Raw genomic sequence first — 19,828 nt, forward strand, 5'->3', positions numbered from 1 at the left:
CTTACCTTATCTGTAGGGTTCCAGTGGAGCTTCTTTGCCATGTCAATGGTTGGGATTGTTGTGTAGAGAGTGACAGAGGAGATAAACACTGGAAGGGTGGAAGTCATGGAAATGACGTGTAACATCAGACAACTTTTGAAAGCAGTGACTTTATACACCTTAAACTAGAGCTGCCTGAATTCAGCAAAGGTCAATGGCCATAGTTAAATGGAATGAGGCTTTCAGGGGATGAGTAGGGAACTCTGCACGTCGATGTCCAATTGGTGTGATTCTCTAAAACATCAATTGGTGGAACTTATGAAATAGGAGCAGCTGCAGACCACTCAGCCCTTGACCACAACCTCATCCCCATCTCCCTTCATTCCCTTAGAATGCAAAAGTGTATCTATCTCATCTTTGAACATACTCAATGATTGAGTGCCCACAGTGCTCTAGGTAGAGAATTCCAAAGATTCACAATCCTGAGAGAAGAAATTTCTCCTCATTTCACTTCAAAATGACCAACCCCTTTTCCTGAATCTGTGGCCCCTAATTCTAGATCCCCCAGCCAGAGAGAACAGCCTCTCAACATTTACCCTCCCAAGCCCTCTGAAAACTGACATTTCAATGAGACCACCTCTGATTCTTCTAAATTCCAGACACTAAAGGCACTATTTAGTCAATCGCTCCTCACAAGACATCCCTCTCTCTCCAGGAATCAATCTGGGGTGAACCATGATTCTGCTCCCTTTGAAGGCAAGTATATTCTTCCCTAGGTACAGTCACAAAACTGTACACAGTACTCCAGGCGATCTCAACAAAGCCATTGGGAGTAGGACTTCCTTACTCCTGTAATTCCTGTAGTGTAGCCCTGAGGATCTGGATGCAGTGCGAAAGAAGTTCGATGACCTCACAGAAGCGGTCAAGGTTAGTGGATGCATCTTCTGCACTCATCTCTGTCCCCTTAAGTCCAAGGGTCGCAAACTTGAAAGTATATGATGGACAACTGGTTTAGCCATTCACTGCCAGATATGCCTGGACCTCATAAGGCACTATCTGCTCCTGTTTTCATCTGTTCAAACTGCTCATTATTACAGGAACATCCTAGAATGCAAAAATAGCCCTTGCTTCTCTTCTCTATGGCAAACTGTCTTCTTAAACCTCTCTCCATTGTCCCTCCACCCTCACCTCCAACAAGTGCAAGAAGCTCATGGATTTCTTTGTCAATAAAACTGAAACTAACTAATCAGCTGTCTCTGTCGCTTTCCTCCCTTCCATCAGCCAACCTGGCCAAACGTCCTCTAAAGCTCTCTGCTCACCCCGGCCCTGAACTTGCATCTTTTTTCTAGTTTCTCTCCTATCTCCCCTCATGCTCTTTCTGAGCTCATCTAGTACATGAGACCCACCTCCTGCTCCCTCAATCCTATTCTCACTGAACGGCTGATCACCCAATTTCCCCTCTTGGTTCCTATGTTACCTGATATTAAAGCTTCTCTCTCTCTTCAGATGTTGTCTCGCTCTCCTTCAATTGTGCTGTCATCATCCCTCTCAAAAAATCAACCTTTGACTCCTTGCAAATTATTTGCCATCTACATGCTGCCCCTGGGTGACTTCATCTAAATGCACAGCACCAGTTTTCACACATACGCTGCTAATACCCAACTCGACCTCACCACCATCTCTCTCAACCCCTCCATGTCTCTAAATTATCAGACTGTTTGTCGAACATCCAGTGCAGAATGAGCAGAAATTTCTCCAATTAATTATTAAGAAGGCAGAAGCTATTGTCTTTGGTCCTTATTTTTATTTGTTCACGGAATGTGGTGTTGCTGGTGAGGCCAGCATTTGTTGCCCATCGCTAACTGCCCTTGAAAAGATGGTGGTAAATTGCCTTCTTGAACTGCTGCAGTACGTGTGTCCTTCCAAGTGATTTGGAAGGTGCCGTTGAAGAAGGATTGGCAAGTGGCTGGAGTGGATATTGAAGGAAATAAAATGGAAATCACAGGGTCACTAGCCATAATCTTTCAGTCTTCCCTAGACTCAGGGGAGGTGCCAGAGAACTGAAGAATTGCAAACATTACGCCTTTGTTCAAAAAAGGTTGTAAGGATAAGCCCAGCAATTAACAGACCAGTCAGTATAACTTCAGTGGGCAAGAGTCAGAGAAAATTATTCGGGATAGAACTGGTAGTCACATGGAAAAATATGGGCTAATAAGGAAGAGCCAGCATGGATTTCTAAAGGAGAAATCGCATTTAACTAACTTGGAGTTTTTTGAAAAGGTAACAGAAAAGGTCGATGAGGGTAATGCTGTCGATGTGGTGTACATGGACTTTCAAAAGGCATTCAATACAGTTCCACACAACAGGCTTGTGAGAGATGTTATTGCTCATGGAATAAAAGGGACAATAGCAACATGGATAGAAAATCAGCTGAGTAATAGGAAACGGGGGTAATGAGCAATGGATATATTTTGGGCTGGAGGAAGTTCCCCAGGGGTCAGTATTAGGTCCCTTGCTTTTCCTGATATATATTAATGATCTAGATCTTGGTGTGCCGGGGACAATTTCAAAGTTTGCGGATGATGCAAAACTTGGAAGTATTGTAAATTGAGAGGACGACAGTGTAGAACTTCAAAAGGACATAGACAAGTTGGTGGAGTGGGCAGATAGGTGGCAGATGAAGTTCAGTGCAGAGAATTGTGAGGTGATGAATTTTGGTAAGAAGAACACAGCCAGACAATATTAAAATAAGGGAGGCAATTCTTAAGGGGGTGCAGGAGCGGAGAGGCCTAGGTGTATATGTGCATAGATCATTGAAGGTGACAGGATTGTTAATAAAGCACAAGGTATCCGGGGCTTTATTAAAAGGGGCATAGAGCACAAGAGCAGGAAGGTTATGCTGAGCATATATAAGACACTAGCTAGGCCTCAGCTGGAGTATTGCGTACAGTTCTGGGTGCCACACTATAGGAAGGATGTGAACATATTGGGGACAGTGCAGAAGAGATTTACAAGAATGGTTCCAGGAATGAGAAACTTAAGTATGAAGTTAGATTGGAGGGGTTGGGACTGTTCTTCTTGGAGAGGAGGCGCCTAAGAAGAGATTTGTTAGAGATATTCAAAATCATGAGGGGGCTGGTTAGGTTAGATAGGGAGAAACTGTTCCCGCTCATAAAAGGATCGAGAACGAGAGGGCACAAATTTAAAAGTGATTTGCAAAAGAAGCAAATGTGATGTGAGAAAAAACTTTCTCACACAGTGAATGGTTTGAGACTGGAATGCACTGCCTGGAAGTGTGGTGGAGGCAGGTTCAATCGAGGCATTCAAGAGGACATTAGATGATTATTTGAATAGAAAGAATGTGCAAGGCTGTGGGGAAAAAGGAGAATGGCAAAAAGTAGGAGAATGGCACTAAGTCATGATGCTCATTTGGAGAGCCGGTGCAAACACAATGGGTCAACGGCCTCCTTCTGTGCCGTAAAAATTCTGTGATTCTGAGTGCACCTTGTTGATGGTACACACTGTTGCCACTGTGTATCAATGATGAAGGCAGTGAATATTGAAGGTGGTAAATAGGGTGCTGATCAAGCGGGCTGCTTTGGCCTGGATGGTGCCAAGCTTCTTGAGTGTTGTTGGAGCCATGCTTCTCCAGGCAAGTGGGAGTATTCCATCACACTCCTGACATATGCCTTGTAGATTGTGGACAGGCTTTGGGGAATCAGGAGCTGAGTTACTTACTGCAGAATCCCACAGTTGCCTACAAAGATGAGTTTAGTCAATAGTGCCTTTTGTCTATTTGTTACAGTAAACATCTTAAAACATGTGATCTTATCATCTAATTCTTTCAGCTACTCACTGGAAGTTCAAATTTATTTTTAAAAGTTATCAGTCTCCATGGGGATCTTAACAAAGCCTGGATATTGCCTAGGTCTTGTTGCATTTGGACATGGACTGCTTCAGTATCTGAGGAGTCACAAATGGTGCTGAACATTGTGCGATCATCAGTGAACATGCCCACTTCTGACCTTATGATGGAAAGGTCATTGATGAAGCAGATAAAGATGTTCAGGCCAAGGACACTACCCTGAGGAACTCCTGTAGAGATGTCCTGGAGCTGAGATGACTGACCTCCAACAACCACAACCATCTTCCTTTGTGTTAGGTAGGTATGGCTCCAACCAGTGGACAGTTTTCCCCGATTCCAGACTTCAGATTAGCACCTCATTTTTAGGTTTGCCTGGTGCTGCCTCTGGCATGCCCTCCTGCACTCTTCATTGGACCAGCTTGATGGTAGTGGTAGAGCAGGGGTTATGCTGGGTCATGAGGTTACACATTGTGGTTGAGTACAATTCTGCTGTCGCTGATGGGCCATAGTGCCTCACTGATACCCAGTTTCGAGTTTCTAAATCTATTCCAAAATGCTCCCATTTAGCGCAGTGGTAGTGCCACATAACACAATGGAAGGTACCCTCAATGTGAAGAAGGGACTTTATCTCCACAAGGACTGTGTGGTGATCACTCCTAATGATACTGCCATGGACAGATGCATCTGCAACAGGTAGATTGGTGATTTCCTGTTGTTGGTTCCCTCACCACCTGCTGCAGACCCAGTCTAGCAGTTATGTCATTTAGGACTTGGCCAGCTCAGTCAGTAAGTGGTATGACTGAGCTACTCTTCATGATGACATTATGACATTGAAATCCCCCCAGAGTACATTGTGTCCTTGCCACCTTCAGTGCTTCCTCCAAGAGGAGTACTGATTCATCAGCTGAGGGAGGGCGGTGCATAGATGGCAGTCAGTCAGTAGGAGGTTTCCTTGCCCATGTTTGACCTGATGCCATAAAGCTTCATGGGATCCAGAGTCAATATTGAGGACTTCCAGGCAACTCCCTCCCAACTGTATACCACTGTGCCGCCACCTCTGCTGGGTCTGTCCTGCCAGTAGGACAGGACATACCCAGGGATGGTGATGGTGGTGTCTGGGATTGTCTGTAACGTCTGATTCTGAGAGTATGACTGTGTCAGGCTGTTGCTTGACTAGTCTGAGAGACAGCTCTCCCAATTTTAGGACAAGCCCCCAGATGTTAGTCAGGAGGACTTTGCAGGGTCACCAGCTGAGATTGCCGTTGCTGTTTCTGGTGTCTGGGTCAATGCCGGGTGGTCCATCCGGTTTCATTCCTTTTAAGCTTTGTAGCAGTTTGATACAACTGAGTGGCTTGCTAGGCCATTTCAGAGGGCATTTAAGAGTCAACCACATTGCTGTGGGTCTGGAATCACACGTAGGCCAGACCAGGTAAGGACAGCAGATTCATTTCCTTAAGGGACGTGGTGAACCAGATGGGCCTTTCTGGCAATCGTACAACCTGATATTATCTTTCTGGCTACTTTATTCTATTTTCTCCCTCTTTATCAATATTGTGATCATCGTTTGCCAGTATCTAAAATTCTTCCAATTCTTAGCATCTCTGAATCTAAAATTATCCTTAATCTCTTCAGTTCATCACAGATGGATCACTTTCCCTGTGGAATTTTTCTCAGTGGAACACAGATTCACTGAGAATTATGAAATATTTCTTTAAATGTTAGCCATTGCTCCACCACCATCAGACCTTTCAATCTAATTTTCCAATCTACCTGAGCAATCTCGCCCCTCAAACCTATGTAACTGGTTTTATTTAAATTCAGTGCTCAGGTTTCACATTTATGTATAGAATCTGCGCGGTACCTGGGGACGAAGAGTGTCAGATTGGAAGAGGTTGTACCTGGGAATTGAGTGGATATTGTTTGATAAGAAAAAAAAGAGGACAGGGGAATTCAGAATACATTTGTTCAAATTTTCCTTGGTCCAGGGGCCTCATCATGAGTAGCACAGCAACCACAGCGGCAATTTATTCACAAGCTGCTGCCTGTAAAATCAAGGGGGATGTCCTGCTGGTCAACCTGCATTTTTCCAACAAACCTTACAGGCTGCTGTCAGGATTCAGGCCTCTGCCCAGTGAGGGGAGGGCCGAGAGCGCGAGAGTGGGTGGGGGGGGAGGTGGGGCGAGTCGAGAGCGCGAGTAGGGGGGCGGGGTGGGCCGAGAGCGCGAGGAGGGGGACGGGGCGGGCCGAGAGCGAGAGCGGGAGCGGGGGGCGCGAGGGAGAGCGGGGCGCGAGAGAGAGCAAATCAATGAAATTGGGTAAAAGTCAGAGAGATAAACAAAGATTGAGCAAGTGTCCAGGCACATGTCTAGTGAACAGATTGTAGTGATTAAATTCAATGAAAAGGATCGATAGTAGCCGCTTCTGATCTTCTGTCTACACTCCCCAGGTACAAACCCCCCCTCTAATCCAGACATTCCCCAGGTACAACCCCCCCTCTAATCCAGACACTCCCCAGGTACAACCCCCCCCCTCTAATCCAGACACTCCCCAGGTACAACTCCCCCTCTAGTCCAGACACTCCACAGGTACAACTCCCCCTCTAGTCCAGACACTCCCCAGGTACAAACCCCCCTCTAGTCCAGACACTCCCCAGGTACAACCCCCCCCCCCTCTAATCCAGACACTCCCCAGGTACAACCCCCCCTCTAATCCAGACACTCCCCAGGTACAACACCCCTCTAATCCAGACACTCTCCAGGTACAACCCCCCCTCTAATCCAGACACTCCCCAGGTACAAACCCCCCTCTAATCCAGACACTCCCCAGGTACAACCCCCCCTCTAATCCAGACACTCCCCAGATACAAACCCCCCTCTAATCCAGACACTCCCCAGGTACAACCCCCCCTCTAATCCAGACACTCCCCAGGTACAACACCCCCCAATCTAGTCACTCCCCAGGTACAAAACCCACTCCCCCCAATCCAGACAATTCCCAGGTACAACACCCCCTCTAATCCAAACACTCCCCAGGTACAACACCCCCTCTAATCCAGACACTCCCCAGGTACAACACCCCCTCTAAACCAGACACTCCCCAGGTTCAACCCCCTGCTCTAATTCAGACAATCCCCAGGTACAAGCCCCCCTCTAATCCAGACACTCCCCAGGTACAACCCCCCCTCTAATTCAGACACTCCCCAGGTACAACCTCACCCGCCCCCCCGCTCTAATCCAGACACTCTCCACGTACAACCTCCATCCCCGCTCTAATCCAGATACTCCCCAGGTACAACCCCCCCGCCTAATCCAGACACTCCCCAGGTACAACACCCCCCCCCCCCCCCTAATCCAGACACTGCCCAGGTACAAACACCCACCCTCTAATCCAGACACTTCCAGGTATAACCCCGCCCCCCCTCTAATCCAGACACTCCACAGGTTCAAACCCCCCTAAAATCCAGACACTCCCCAGGTACAACCCCGCCCCCCCCTCTAATCCAGACACACTCCAGGTACAACCCCCCCAATCCAGACACACCCCAGGTACACCCCACCCCACCAATCAAGACAGTCCCAAGGTACAACAGCCCCCTCCAATCCAGAGAGTCCCGAGGTACAACCCCTCTCTAATCCAGACACTCTCCAAGTACAACCCTGCCCCCCCCTCTAATCCAGACACTCCCCAGGTACAACCCTGCCCCCCCTCTAATCCAGACACTCCCCAGGTACAACCCCCCCAAACCAGACACTCCCCAGGTACAACCCCCCTTTAATCCAGACACTCCCCAGGTACAACCCCCCTATAATTCAGACACTCCCCAGGTACAACCCCCACTCTAATCCAGACACTCCCCAGGTACAACACCCCATCTAATCCAGACACTCCCCAGGTACAACCCCCCCCTCTAATCCAGACATTCCCCAGGTACAAACCCCCCTCTAATCCAGACACTCCCCAGGTACAACCCCCCCTCTAATCCAGACACTCCCCAGGTACAACCGCCCCCCTCTAATCCAGACACTCCCCAGGTACAACACCCCCCAATCTAGTCACTCTCCAGGTACAAAACCCCCTCCCCCCAATCCAGACACTTCCCAGGTACAACACCCCCTCTAATCCAGACATTCCCCACAAACAACACCCCCTCTAAACCAGACACTCCCCAGGTTCAACCCCCCGCTCTAATTCAGACACTCCCCAGGTACAACCCCCCCTCTAATCCAGACACTCCCCAGGTACAAACCCCCCTCTAATTCAGACACTCCCCAGGTACAACCCCCCCTCTAATTCAGACACTCCCCAGGTACAACCTCACCCCCCCCCCCCGCTCTAATCCAGACACTCCCCACGTACAACATCCACCCCCGCTCTAATCCAGATATTCCCCAGGTACAACCCCCCCCTCTAATCCAGACACTCCCCAGGTACAAACACCCACCCTCTAATCCAGACACTCCCCAGGTACAACCCCGCCCCACCTCTAATCCAGACACTCCCCAGGTACAACCCCGCCGCCCCCTCTAATCCAGACACTCCCCAGGTACAACACCCCCAAACCAGACACTGCCCAGGTACAACCCCCCTATAATCCAGACACTCCCCAGGTACAACCCCCCTATAATTCAGAAACTCCCCAGTTACAACCCCTCCTCTAATCCAGACACTCCCCAGGTACAACCCTCACCCCTCCAATCCAGACACTCCCCAGGTACAACCCCCCTCCCCTCCAATCCAGACACTCCCTAGGTACAACCCCCCTCCCCTCCAATCCAGACACTCCCCAGGTACAATCCCCCTCCCCTCCAATCCAGACACTCCCCAGGTACAACCCCCCGCCCCTCTAATCCAGACACTCCCCAGGTACAAAGCCCCTCCCCACTAATCCAGACACTCCCCAGGGACAAACACGACCCCCCTCTAATCCAGACACTCCCCAGGTACAACCCCCGTCCCCTCTAATCCAAACACTCCCCAGATACAACCGCCCCTCTAATCCAGACACTCCCCAGCTACAAACACCTCCCCCCCGCCACTAATCCAGACACTCCCCAGGTACAATCCCCACCCTAATCCAGAAACTCCCCAGGTACAACTACCCCCCATCGAATCCAGACACTCCCCAGGTACAACCCCCCTCCACTCCAATCCAGACACTCCCCAGGTACAACCCCCACTCTAATCCAGACACTCCCCAGGTACAACCCCCCCTCTAATCCAGACACTCCCCAGGTACAACCCCCCCTCTAATCCAGACACTCCCCAGGTACAAGCCCCCCGCTAATCCAGATACTCCCCAGGTACAACCCCCCCCTCTAATCCAGACACTCCCCAGGTACAACCCCCCCTCTAATCCAGACACTCCCCAGGTACAACACCCCCCAATCTAGTCACTCCCCAGGTACAAAACCCCCTCACCCGAATCCAGACACTTCCCAGGTACAACACCCCCTCTAATCCAGACACTCCCCAGGTACAACACCCCCTCTAATCCAGATACTCCCCAGGTACAACCCCCCCCTAATCCAGACACTCCCCAGGTACAACCCCCCCTCTAATCCAGACACTCCCCAGGTACAACCCCCCCCCTCTAATCCAGACACTCCCCAGGTACAACACCCCCCAATCTAGTCACTCCCCAGGTACAAAAACCCCTCACCCGAATCCAGACACTTCCCAGGTACAACACCCCCTCTAATCCAGACACTCCCCAGGTACAACACCCCCTCTAATCCAGACACTCCCCAGGTACAACACCCCCTCTAATCCAGACATTCCCCACACACAACCCCCCCTCTAATCCAGACACTCCCCAGGTACAACCCCCCCCTCTAATCCAGATACTCCCCAGGTACAACCCCCCTCCCCTCCAATCCAGACACTCCCTAGGTACAACCCCCCGCCCCTCTAATCCAGACACTGCACAGTTACAAAACCCCTCCCCTCTAATCCAGACACTCCCCAGGTACAATCCCCTCCTCTAATCCAGACACTCCCCAGGTACAATCGCCTCCTCTAATCCAGACAGTCCCCAGGTACAACACCAGCTCCCCCCCGCCATTCCAGACACTCCCCAGGTACAACACCAACCCCCCAATCCAGACACTCCCCAGGTACAACCCCCCCTCTAATCCAGACACTCCCCAGGTACAACACCCCCCCCCTAATCCAGACACACCCCAGGTACAACCCCCCCTCTAATCCAGACAATCCCCAGGTACAACCCCCCCTCTAATCCAGACACACCCCAGGTACAACCCCCCATCTAATCCAGGCACTCCCCAGGTACAAACCCCCCCCTCTACTCCAGACATTCCCCAGGAACAAACCCCCCTCTAATCCAGACACTCCCCAAGTACAACACCCCCCAATCTAGTCACTCCCCAGGTACAAAACCCCCTCCCCACAATCCAGACACTCCCCAGGTACAACACCCCCTCTAATCCAGACATTCCCCACAAACAACACCCCCTCTAAACCAGACACTCCCCAGGTTCAACCCACGGCTCTAATTCAGACACTCCCCAGGTACAACCCCCCCTCTAATCCAGACACTCCCCAGGTACAACACCACCAATCCAGACACTCCCCAGGTATAACACCCCCCCCACCCCGCCATTTCAGGCACTCCCCAGGGACAACACCCCCACTGATCCAGACACTCCCCAGGTACAACACCCCCTCTAATCCAGACATTACCCAGGTACAACACCCCCTCTAAACCAGACACTCCCCAGGTTCAACCCCCCGCTCTAATTCAGACACTCCTCAGGTACAACCCCCCCCTCTAATCCAGACACTCCCCAGGTACAAACACCCACCCTCTAATCCAGACACTTCCGAGGAACTACCCCGCCCCCCCCCTCTAATCCAGACACTCCCCAGGTTCAAACCCCCCTATAATCCAGACACTCCCCAGGTACAATCCCCCCTCTAATCCAGGCACTCCCCAGGTACAAACCACCGCCCTCTAAACCAGACACTCCCCAGGTACAACCCACCGCCCTCTAATCCAGACACTCCCCAGGTACAACCCACTCCCCTCTAATCCAGACACACCACAGGTACAACCCCCCCCTCCAATCCAGACACTCCCCAGGTACAATACCCCTCCCCTCCAATCCAGACACTCCACAGGTACAACACCCCGCCCCTCTAATCCAGACACTCCCCAGGAACAAACACCCCCCCCCTAATCCAAAAACTCCCCAGGTACAACCCTCCACTAATCCAGACACTCCCCAGCTACAAACACCCCCCCACCTCTAATCCAGACACTCCCCAGGTACAACACACCTCTCTAATCCAGACACTCCCCAGGTACAACCCCCACCCTAATCCAGACACTCCCCAGGTACATCTCCACCCCCCCTCGAATCCAGACACTCCACAGGTACAACCCCCCTCCCCTCCCCTCCAATCCAGACACTCCCCAGGTACAACCCCCCGCTACTCCAATCCAGACCCTCCGCCGTTAAAAAACCCCCACCCCTCTAATCCAGACACGCCCCAGGTACAAACACCACCCCCCCCTCTAATCCGGACACTCCCCAGGTACAACGCCCCTCCCCTCCCCTCTAATCCAAACACTCCCCAGGTACAACCCCCCCTCTAAACCAGACACTCCCCAGCAACAAACACCCCCCCCCGCCTCTAATCCAGACACTCCCCAGGTACAATCCCCCCCTCTAATCCAGACACTCCCCAGGTACAATCCCCCCCTCTAATCCAGACACTCCCTAGGTACAACACCCCCAATCCAGTCACTCCCCAGGTACAACACCCCCTCCACCCCGCCATTTCAGACACTCCCCAGGTACAACACCCCCTCAGATCCAGACAATCCCCAGGTACAACACCCCCTCTAATCCAGACATTCCCCAGGTACAACACCCCCTCTAAACCAGACACTCCCCAGGTACAACCCCCACTCTAATCCAGGCACTCCCCAGGTACAACCCCGCCCCTATAATCCAGACACTCCCCAGGTACAACCCCGCCCCCCCTCTAATCCAGACACTCCCCAGGTACAACCCCGCCCCCCCGCTAATCCAGACACTCCCCAGGGACAACCCCGCCCCCTCTCTAATCCAGACACTCCCCAGGGACAACCCCGCCCCCTCTCTAATCCAGACACTCCCCAGGTACAACCCCACCCCCTCCTCTAATCCAGACACACTCCAGGTACAACCCCCCAAATCCAGACACACCCCAGGTACACTACCCCTCCAATCCAGACAGTCCCCAGGTACAACCCCCCTCTAATCCAGACACTCCCCAGTTACAAACCCGCCCCCCTCTAATCCAGACACTCCCCAGGTACAACTCCGCCCCCCCTCTAATCCAAACACTCCCCAGGTACAACACACCTCTCTAATCCAGACACTCCCCAGGTACAACCCTCACACTAATCCAGACACTCCCCAGGTACAACTCGCCCCCCTCGAATTCAGACACTCCCCAGGTACAACCCCACTCCCCTCCAATCCAGACACTCCCCAGGTACAACCCCCCGGCCCTCTAATGCAGACACTCCCCAAGTACAACCCCCCTCCCATCCCCTCTAATCCAAACACTCCCCAGGTACAACCCCCCCTCTAATCCAGACATTCCCCAGCTACAAACACCCCCCCCCCGCCTCTAATCCAGACACTCCCCAGGTACAACACACCTCTCTAATCCAGACACTCCCCAGGTACAATCCCCCCCTCTAATCCAGACACTCCCCAGGTACAACACCCCCAATCCAGACACTCCCCAGGTATAACACCACCCCCCCACCCCGCCATTTCAGACAGTCCCCAGGGACAACACCCCCTCTAATCCAGACATTACCCAGGTACAACACCCCCTCTAAACCAGACACTCCCCAGGCTCAACCACCCGCTCCAATTCAGACACTCCCCAGGTACAACCCCCCCCCTCTAATCCAGACACACCCCAGGTACAAACCCTCCTCTAATTCAGACACTCCCTAGGTACAACCTTTCCCCCCCCCGCTCTAATCCAGACACTCCCCACGTACAACCTCCGCCCCCGCTCTAATCCAGATACTCCCCAGGTACAACCCCCCAACTCTAATCCAGACACTCCCCAGGTACAAACACCCCACCCTATAATCCAGACACTCCCCAGGTACAACACACCCTCTAATCCAGACATTCCCCAGTTACAACACCCCCTCTAAACCAGACACTCTCCAGGTTCAACCCCCCGCTCTAATTCAGACACTCCCCAGGTACAACCCCCCCCTCCAATCCAGACACTCCCCAGGTACAACTCCCCTCCCTCCAATCCAGACACTCCCCAGGTACAACTCCCCTCCCTCCAATCCAGACACTCCTCAGGTACAACTCCCCTCCCTCCAATCCAGACACTCCCCAGGTACAACTCCCCTCCCTCCAATCCAGACATTCCCCAGGTACAACTCCCCTCCCTCCAATCCAGACACTCCCCAGGTACAACACCCCTCCCTCCAATCCAGACACTCCCCAGGTACAACACCCCTCCCTCCAATCCAGACACTCCCCAGGTATAACTCCCTTCCCTCCAATCCAGACACTCCCCAGGTACAACTCCCCGCCCTCCAATCCAGACACTCCCCAGGTACAACTCCCCTCCCTCCAATCCAGACACTCCCCAGGTACAACTCCCCTCCCTCCAATCCAGACACTCCCCAGGTACAACTCCCCTCCCTCCAATCCAGACACTCCCCAGGTACAACAGCCCCAATCCAGACACTCCCCAGGTACAACCACCCCCCCTCCAATCCAGACACTCCCCAGGTACAACGACTCCTCCAATTCAGACCCTCCCCAGGTACAACGACCCCTCCAATCCAGACCCTCCCCAGGTACAAACCCCACCCCCCCCTCACCCTCACCAATCCAGACATTCCCCAGGTACAACCACCGCCCCCCCAATCCAGACATTCCCCAGGTACAAACCCACCCCCCTCTAATCCAGACACTCCCTAGGTACAACCCCCCCAAACCAGACACTGCCCAGGTACAACCCCCCTATAATCCAGACACTCCCCAGGTATAACTCCCTTCCCTTCAATCCAGACACTCCCCAGGTACAACTCCCCTCCCTCCAATCCAGACACTCCCCAGGTACAACTCCCCTACCTCCAATCCAGACACTCCCCAGGTACAACACCCCTCCCTCCAATCCAGACACTCCCCAGGTACAACAGCCCCAATCCAGACACTCCCTAGGTACAACCATCCCCCCCCCTCCAATCCAGACACTCCCCAGGTACAACCCCCCCTCCCTCCTCCAATCCAGACACTCCCCAGGTACAACGACCCCTCCAATTCAGACCCTCCCCAGGTACAACAACCCCTCCAATCCAGACACTCCCCAGGTACAACCACCCCTCCCTCCTCCAATCCAGACACTCCCCAGGTACAACGACCCCTCCAATTCAGACCCTCCCCAGGTAAAACGACCCCTCCAATCCAGACCCGCCCCAGGTGCAACCCCCCGCACCCCCCTCACCCATCCAGACATTCCCCAGGTACAACCCCCCCACCCAATCCAGACATTCCCCAGGTACAACCCCACCCCCCTCTAATCCAGACACTCCCTAGGTACAACCCCCCCAAACCAGACACTCCCCAGGTACAACGCACATATAATCCAGACACTCCCCAGGTATAACTCCTTTCCCTCCAATCCAGACACTCCCCAGGTACAACTCCCCTCCCTCCAATCCAGACACTCCCCAGGTACAACTCCCCTCCCTCCAATCCAGACACTCCCCAGGTACAACTCCCCTCCCTCCAATCCAGACACTCCCCAGGTACAACTCACCTCCCTCCAATCCAGACACTCCCCTGGTACAACTCACCCCCCTCCAATCCAGACACTCCCCTGGTACAACTCCCCTCCCTCCAATCCAGACACTCCCCAGGTACAACTCCCCTCCCTCCAATCCAGACACTCCCCAGGTACAACAGCACCAATCCAGACACTCCCCAGGTACAACCACCGCCCCCCTCCAATCCAGACACTCCCCAGGTACAACCCCAACCCCCCAATCCAGACATTCCCCAGGTACAACCCCACCCCCTCTAATCCAGACACTCCCCAGGTACAACCCCACCCCCCTCTAATCCAGACACTCCCCAGGTACAACACCCCCAAACCAGACACTCCCCAGGTACAACCCCCCTATAATCCAGACACTCCCCAGGTACAACCCCCCTATAATCCAGACACTCCCCAGGTACAACCCCCCTATAATTCAGACACTCCCCAGGTACAACCCCCCCTCTAATCCAGACACTCCCCAGGTACAACGCCCCCCCGTCTAATCCAGACACTCCCCAGGTACAACACCCCCTCTAATCCAGACACTCCCCAGGTACAAACCCCACCCTATAATCCAGACACTCCCCAGGTACAACCCCGCCCCCCCTCTAATCCAGACACTCCCCAGGTACAACCCCGCCCCCCCTCTAATCCAGACACTCCCCAGGTACAACCCCGCCCCCCTCTAATCCAGACACTCCCCAGGTACAACCCCGCCCCCCTCTAATACAGACACTAACCAGGTACAACCCCGCCCCCCTCTAATCCAGACACTCCCCAGGCCCCCCAAACCAGACACTCCCCAGGTATAACCCCCCTATAATCCAGACACTCCCCAGGTACAACCCCCCTATAATTCAGACACTCCCCAGGTACAACACCCCCTCTAATCCAGACACTCCCCAGGTACAACACCCCCTCTAATCCAGACACTCCCCAGGTACAACACCCCCTCTAATCCAGACACTCCCCAGGTACAACCCACCGCCCTCTAATCCAGACACTCCCCAGGTACAACCCACTGCCCTCTAATCCAGACACTCCCCAGGTACAACCCACCTCCCCTCCAATCCAGACACTCCCCAGGTACAACCCCCCACTACTCCAATCCAGACACTTCCCAGGTACAAACCCCCTCACCTCTAATCCAGACACTGCCCAGGTACAAACACGCCCCCTCTAATCCAGACACTCCCCAGGTACAACCCCCCCTCCCTCCTCCAATCCAGACACTCCCCAGGTACAACGACCACTCCAATTCAGACCCTCCCCAGGTACAACGACCCCTCCAATCCAGACCCTCCCCAGGTACAACCCCCCCCTCCTCACCAATCCAGACATTCCCCAGGTACAACCCCAACCCCCCAATCCAGACATTCCCCAGGTACAACCCCACCCCCCTCTAATCCAGACACTCCCCAGGTACAACCCCACCCCCCTCTAATCCAGACACTCCCCAGGTACAACCCCCCCAAACCAGACACTCCCCAGGTACAACCCCCCTATAATCCAGACACTCCCCAGGTACAACCCCCCTATAATTCAGACACTCCCCAGGTACAACCCCCCCTCTAATCCAAACGCCCCCCCCTCTAATCCAGACACTCCCCAGGTACAACACCCCCTCTAATCCAGACACTCCCCAGGTACAAACCCCACCCTATAATCCAGACACTCCCCAGGTACAACTCCGCACCCCCTCTAATCCAGACACTACCCAGGTACAACCCCGCCCCCCCCTCTAATCCAGACACTCCCCAGGTACAACCACGCCCCCCTCTAATCCAGACACTCCCCAGGTACAAACCCGCCCCCCTCTAATCCAGACACTCCCCAGGTACAACCCCGCCCCCCTCGAATCCAGACACTCCCCAGGTACAACCCCCCCAAACCAGACACTCCCCAGGTATAACCCCCCTATAATCCAGACACTCCCCAGGTACAACCCACCTATAATTCAGACACTCCCCAGGTACAACACCCCCTCTAATCCAGACACTCCCCAGATACAACGCGCCCCCCCTCTAATCCAGACACTCCGCAGGTACAACCCACCGCCCTCTAATCCAGACACTCCCCAGGTACAACCCACTGCCCTCTAATCCAGACACTCCCCAGGTACAACCCACCTCCCCTCCAATCCAGACACTCCCCAGGTACAACCCCCCACTACTCCAATCCAGACACTCCCCAGGTACAAATTCCCTCACCTCTAATCCAGACACTGCCCAGGTACAAACACGCCCCCTCTAATCCAGACACTCCCAAGGTACAACCCCCCCTCTAATCCAGACACTCCCCAGGTACAACCCCGCCCCCCTCTAATCCAGACACTCCCCAGGTACAATCCCGCCCCCCCTCTAATCCAGACACTCCCCAGGTACAACCCCACCCCCCTCTAATCCAGACACTCCCCAGGTACAACCCCGCCCCCCTCTAATCCAGACACACTCCAGGTACAACCCCACCCCCCGCCCAGTCCAGACACACCCCAGGTACACCCCACCCTTCCAATCAAGACAGTCCAGAGGTACAACACCCGCCCTCCAATCCAGTGAGCCCCGAGGTACAACCCCTCTCTAATCCAGACACTCTCCAGGTACAACCCCCCCTCTAATCCAGACACTCCCCAGGTACAACCCCGACCCTATAATCCAGACACTCCCCAGGTACAACCCCACACCCCCTCTAATCCAGACACTCCCCAGGTATAACCCCGCCCCCCCTCTAATCCAGACACTCCCCAGGTACAACCCCACCCCCCTCTAATCCAGACACTCCCGAGGTACAACCCCCCACTAATCCAGACACTCCCCAGCCACAAACACCCCCCCACCTCTAATCCAGACACTCCCCAGGTACAACCCCGCCCCCCTCTAATCCAGACACTCCCCAGGTACAACCCCGCCCCCCTCTAATTCAGACACTCCCCAGGTACAACCCCCCCTCTAATCCAGACACTCCCCAGGTACAACGCCCCCCCCACTCTAATCCAGACACTCCCCAGGTACAACACCAACTCTAATCCAGACACTCCCCAGGTACAACCCCCACCCTATAATCCAGACACTGCCCAAGTACAACCCCGCCCCCCCCCTAATCCAGACACTCCCCAGGTACAACCCCACCCCCCTCTAATCCAGACACTCCCCAGGTACAACCCCACCCCCCTCTAATCCAGACACTCCCCAGGTACAACACCCCCAAACCAGACACTCCCCAGGTACAACCCCGCTATAATCCAGACACTCCCCAGGTACAACCCCCCTATAATTCAGACACTCCCCAGGTACAACCCCTCCTCTAATCCAGACACTCCCCAGGTACAACGCCCCCCCCTCTAATCCAGACACTCCCCAGGTACAACCCACCGCCCTCTAATTCAGACACACCCCAGGTACAACCCCCCGCCCCTCTAATCCAGACACTCCCCAGGTACAATCACCCCCCCCTCTAATCCAAAAACTCCCCAGGTACAACCCCCAACTAATCCAGACACTCCCCAGCTACAAACACGCCCCCACCTCTAATCAAGACACTCCCCAGGTACAACACACCTCTCTAATCCAGACACTCCCCAGGTACAACGCCCACCCTTATCCAGACACTCCCCAGGTACAACACCCCCCCCCCCAATCCAGACATTCCCCAGGTACAACCCCACCCCCCTTTAATCCAGACACTCCCCAGGTACAAACCCTTCAAATCAGACACTCCCCAGGTACAACCCCCCTATAATTCAGACACTCCCCAGGTACAACCCCCCCTCTAATCCAGACACTCCCCAGGTACAACGCCCCCCCTCTAATCCAGACACTCCCCAGGTACAACACCCCCTCTAATCCAGACACTCCCCAGCTACAAACACCCCCCCACCTCTAATCCAGACACTCCCCAGGTACAATGCCCACCCTTATCCAGACACTCCCCAGGAACAACCACGCCCCCCCCCTCTAATCCAGACCCTCCCCAGGTACAACCCCACCCCCCTCTAATCCAGACACACCCCAGGTACAACCCCACCCCCCTCTAATCCAGACACTCCCCAGGTACAACCCCCCCAAACCAGACACTCCCCAGGTACAACCCCCCTATAATCCAGACACTCCCCAGGTACAACCCCCCTATAATCCAGACACTCCCCAGGTACAACGCCCCCCCGCCTCTAATCCAGACACTCCCCAGGTACAACCCACCGCCCTCTAATCCAGACACTCCCCAGGTACAACCCACTGCCCTCTAATCCAGACACTCCCCAGGTACAACCCCACTCCCCTCTAATCCAGACACTCCCCAGGTACAATCCCACTCCCCTCTAATCCAGACACTCCCCAGGTACAATCCCATTCCCCTCTAATCCACTCACACCCGAGGTACAATCCCACTCCCCTCTAATCCAGACACACCCGAGATACAACCCCCCCCCCCTCTAATCCAGACACTCCCCAGGTACAACACCCCCTCTAATCCAGACACTCCCCAGGTACAACCCACCGCCCTCTAATCCAGACACTCCCCAGGTACAACCCCACTCCCCTCTAATCCAGACACTCCCCAGGTAGAACCCCACTCCCCTCTAATCCAGACACACCCCAGGTAAAACCCCCCCCCTCCAATCCAGACACTCCCCAGGTACAATCCCCCTCCCCTCCAATCCAGACACTCCACAGGTAGAACACCCCCCCCTCTAATCCAAAAACTCCCCAGGTACAACCCCCCACTAATCCAGACACTCCCCAGCTACAAACACCCCCCCACCTCTAATCCAGACACTCCCCAGGTACAACACACCTCTCTAATCCAGACACTACCCAGGTACAACCCCCCCTCCCTCCTCCAATCCAGACACTCCCCAGGTACAACGAACTCTCCAATTCAGACCCTCCCCAGGTACAACGACCCCTGCAATCCAGACCCTCCCCAGGTACAACAACCCCCTCCTCACCAATCCAGACATTCCCCAGGTACAACCCCAACCCCCCAATCCAGACATTCCCCAGGTACAACCCCACCCCCCTCTAATCCAGACACTCCCCAGGTACAACCCCACCCCCCTCTAATCCAGACATTCCCCAGGTACAACCCCAACCCCCCCAATCCAGACATTCCCCAGGTACAACCCCACCCCCCTCTAATCCAGACACTCCCCAGGTACAACCCCACCCC

The 19,828-nt window shown here is 54.0% G+C and overlaps 1 protein-coding gene across 4 annotated transcripts in view; it reads right to left on the bottom strand.

Moving 5' to 3' along the window:
• Nucleotides 1-19,828, bottom strand: part of dram2b (DNA-damage regulated autophagy modulator 2b) — a 138,945-nt gene that overhangs the window by 19,873 nt on the left and 99,244 nt on the right. For all 4 annotated transcript variants that reach the window (XM_041194701.1, XM_041194702.1, XM_041194700.1 and 1 more), the window contains one exon: nt 6-88. In XM_041194701.1, the coding sequence (XP_041050635.1) occupies nt 6-88 (83 nt within the window). The remainder of the gene's footprint in view (nt 1-5; nt 89-19,828) is intronic.

This window comes from Carcharodon carcharias, chromosome 9, assembly GCF_017639515.1.
Source record: "Carcharodon carcharias isolate sCarCar2 chromosome 9, sCarCar2.pri, whole genome shotgun sequence".
NCBI lineage: Eukaryota > Metazoa > Chordata > Chondrichthyes > Lamniformes > Lamnidae > Carcharodon > Carcharodon carcharias.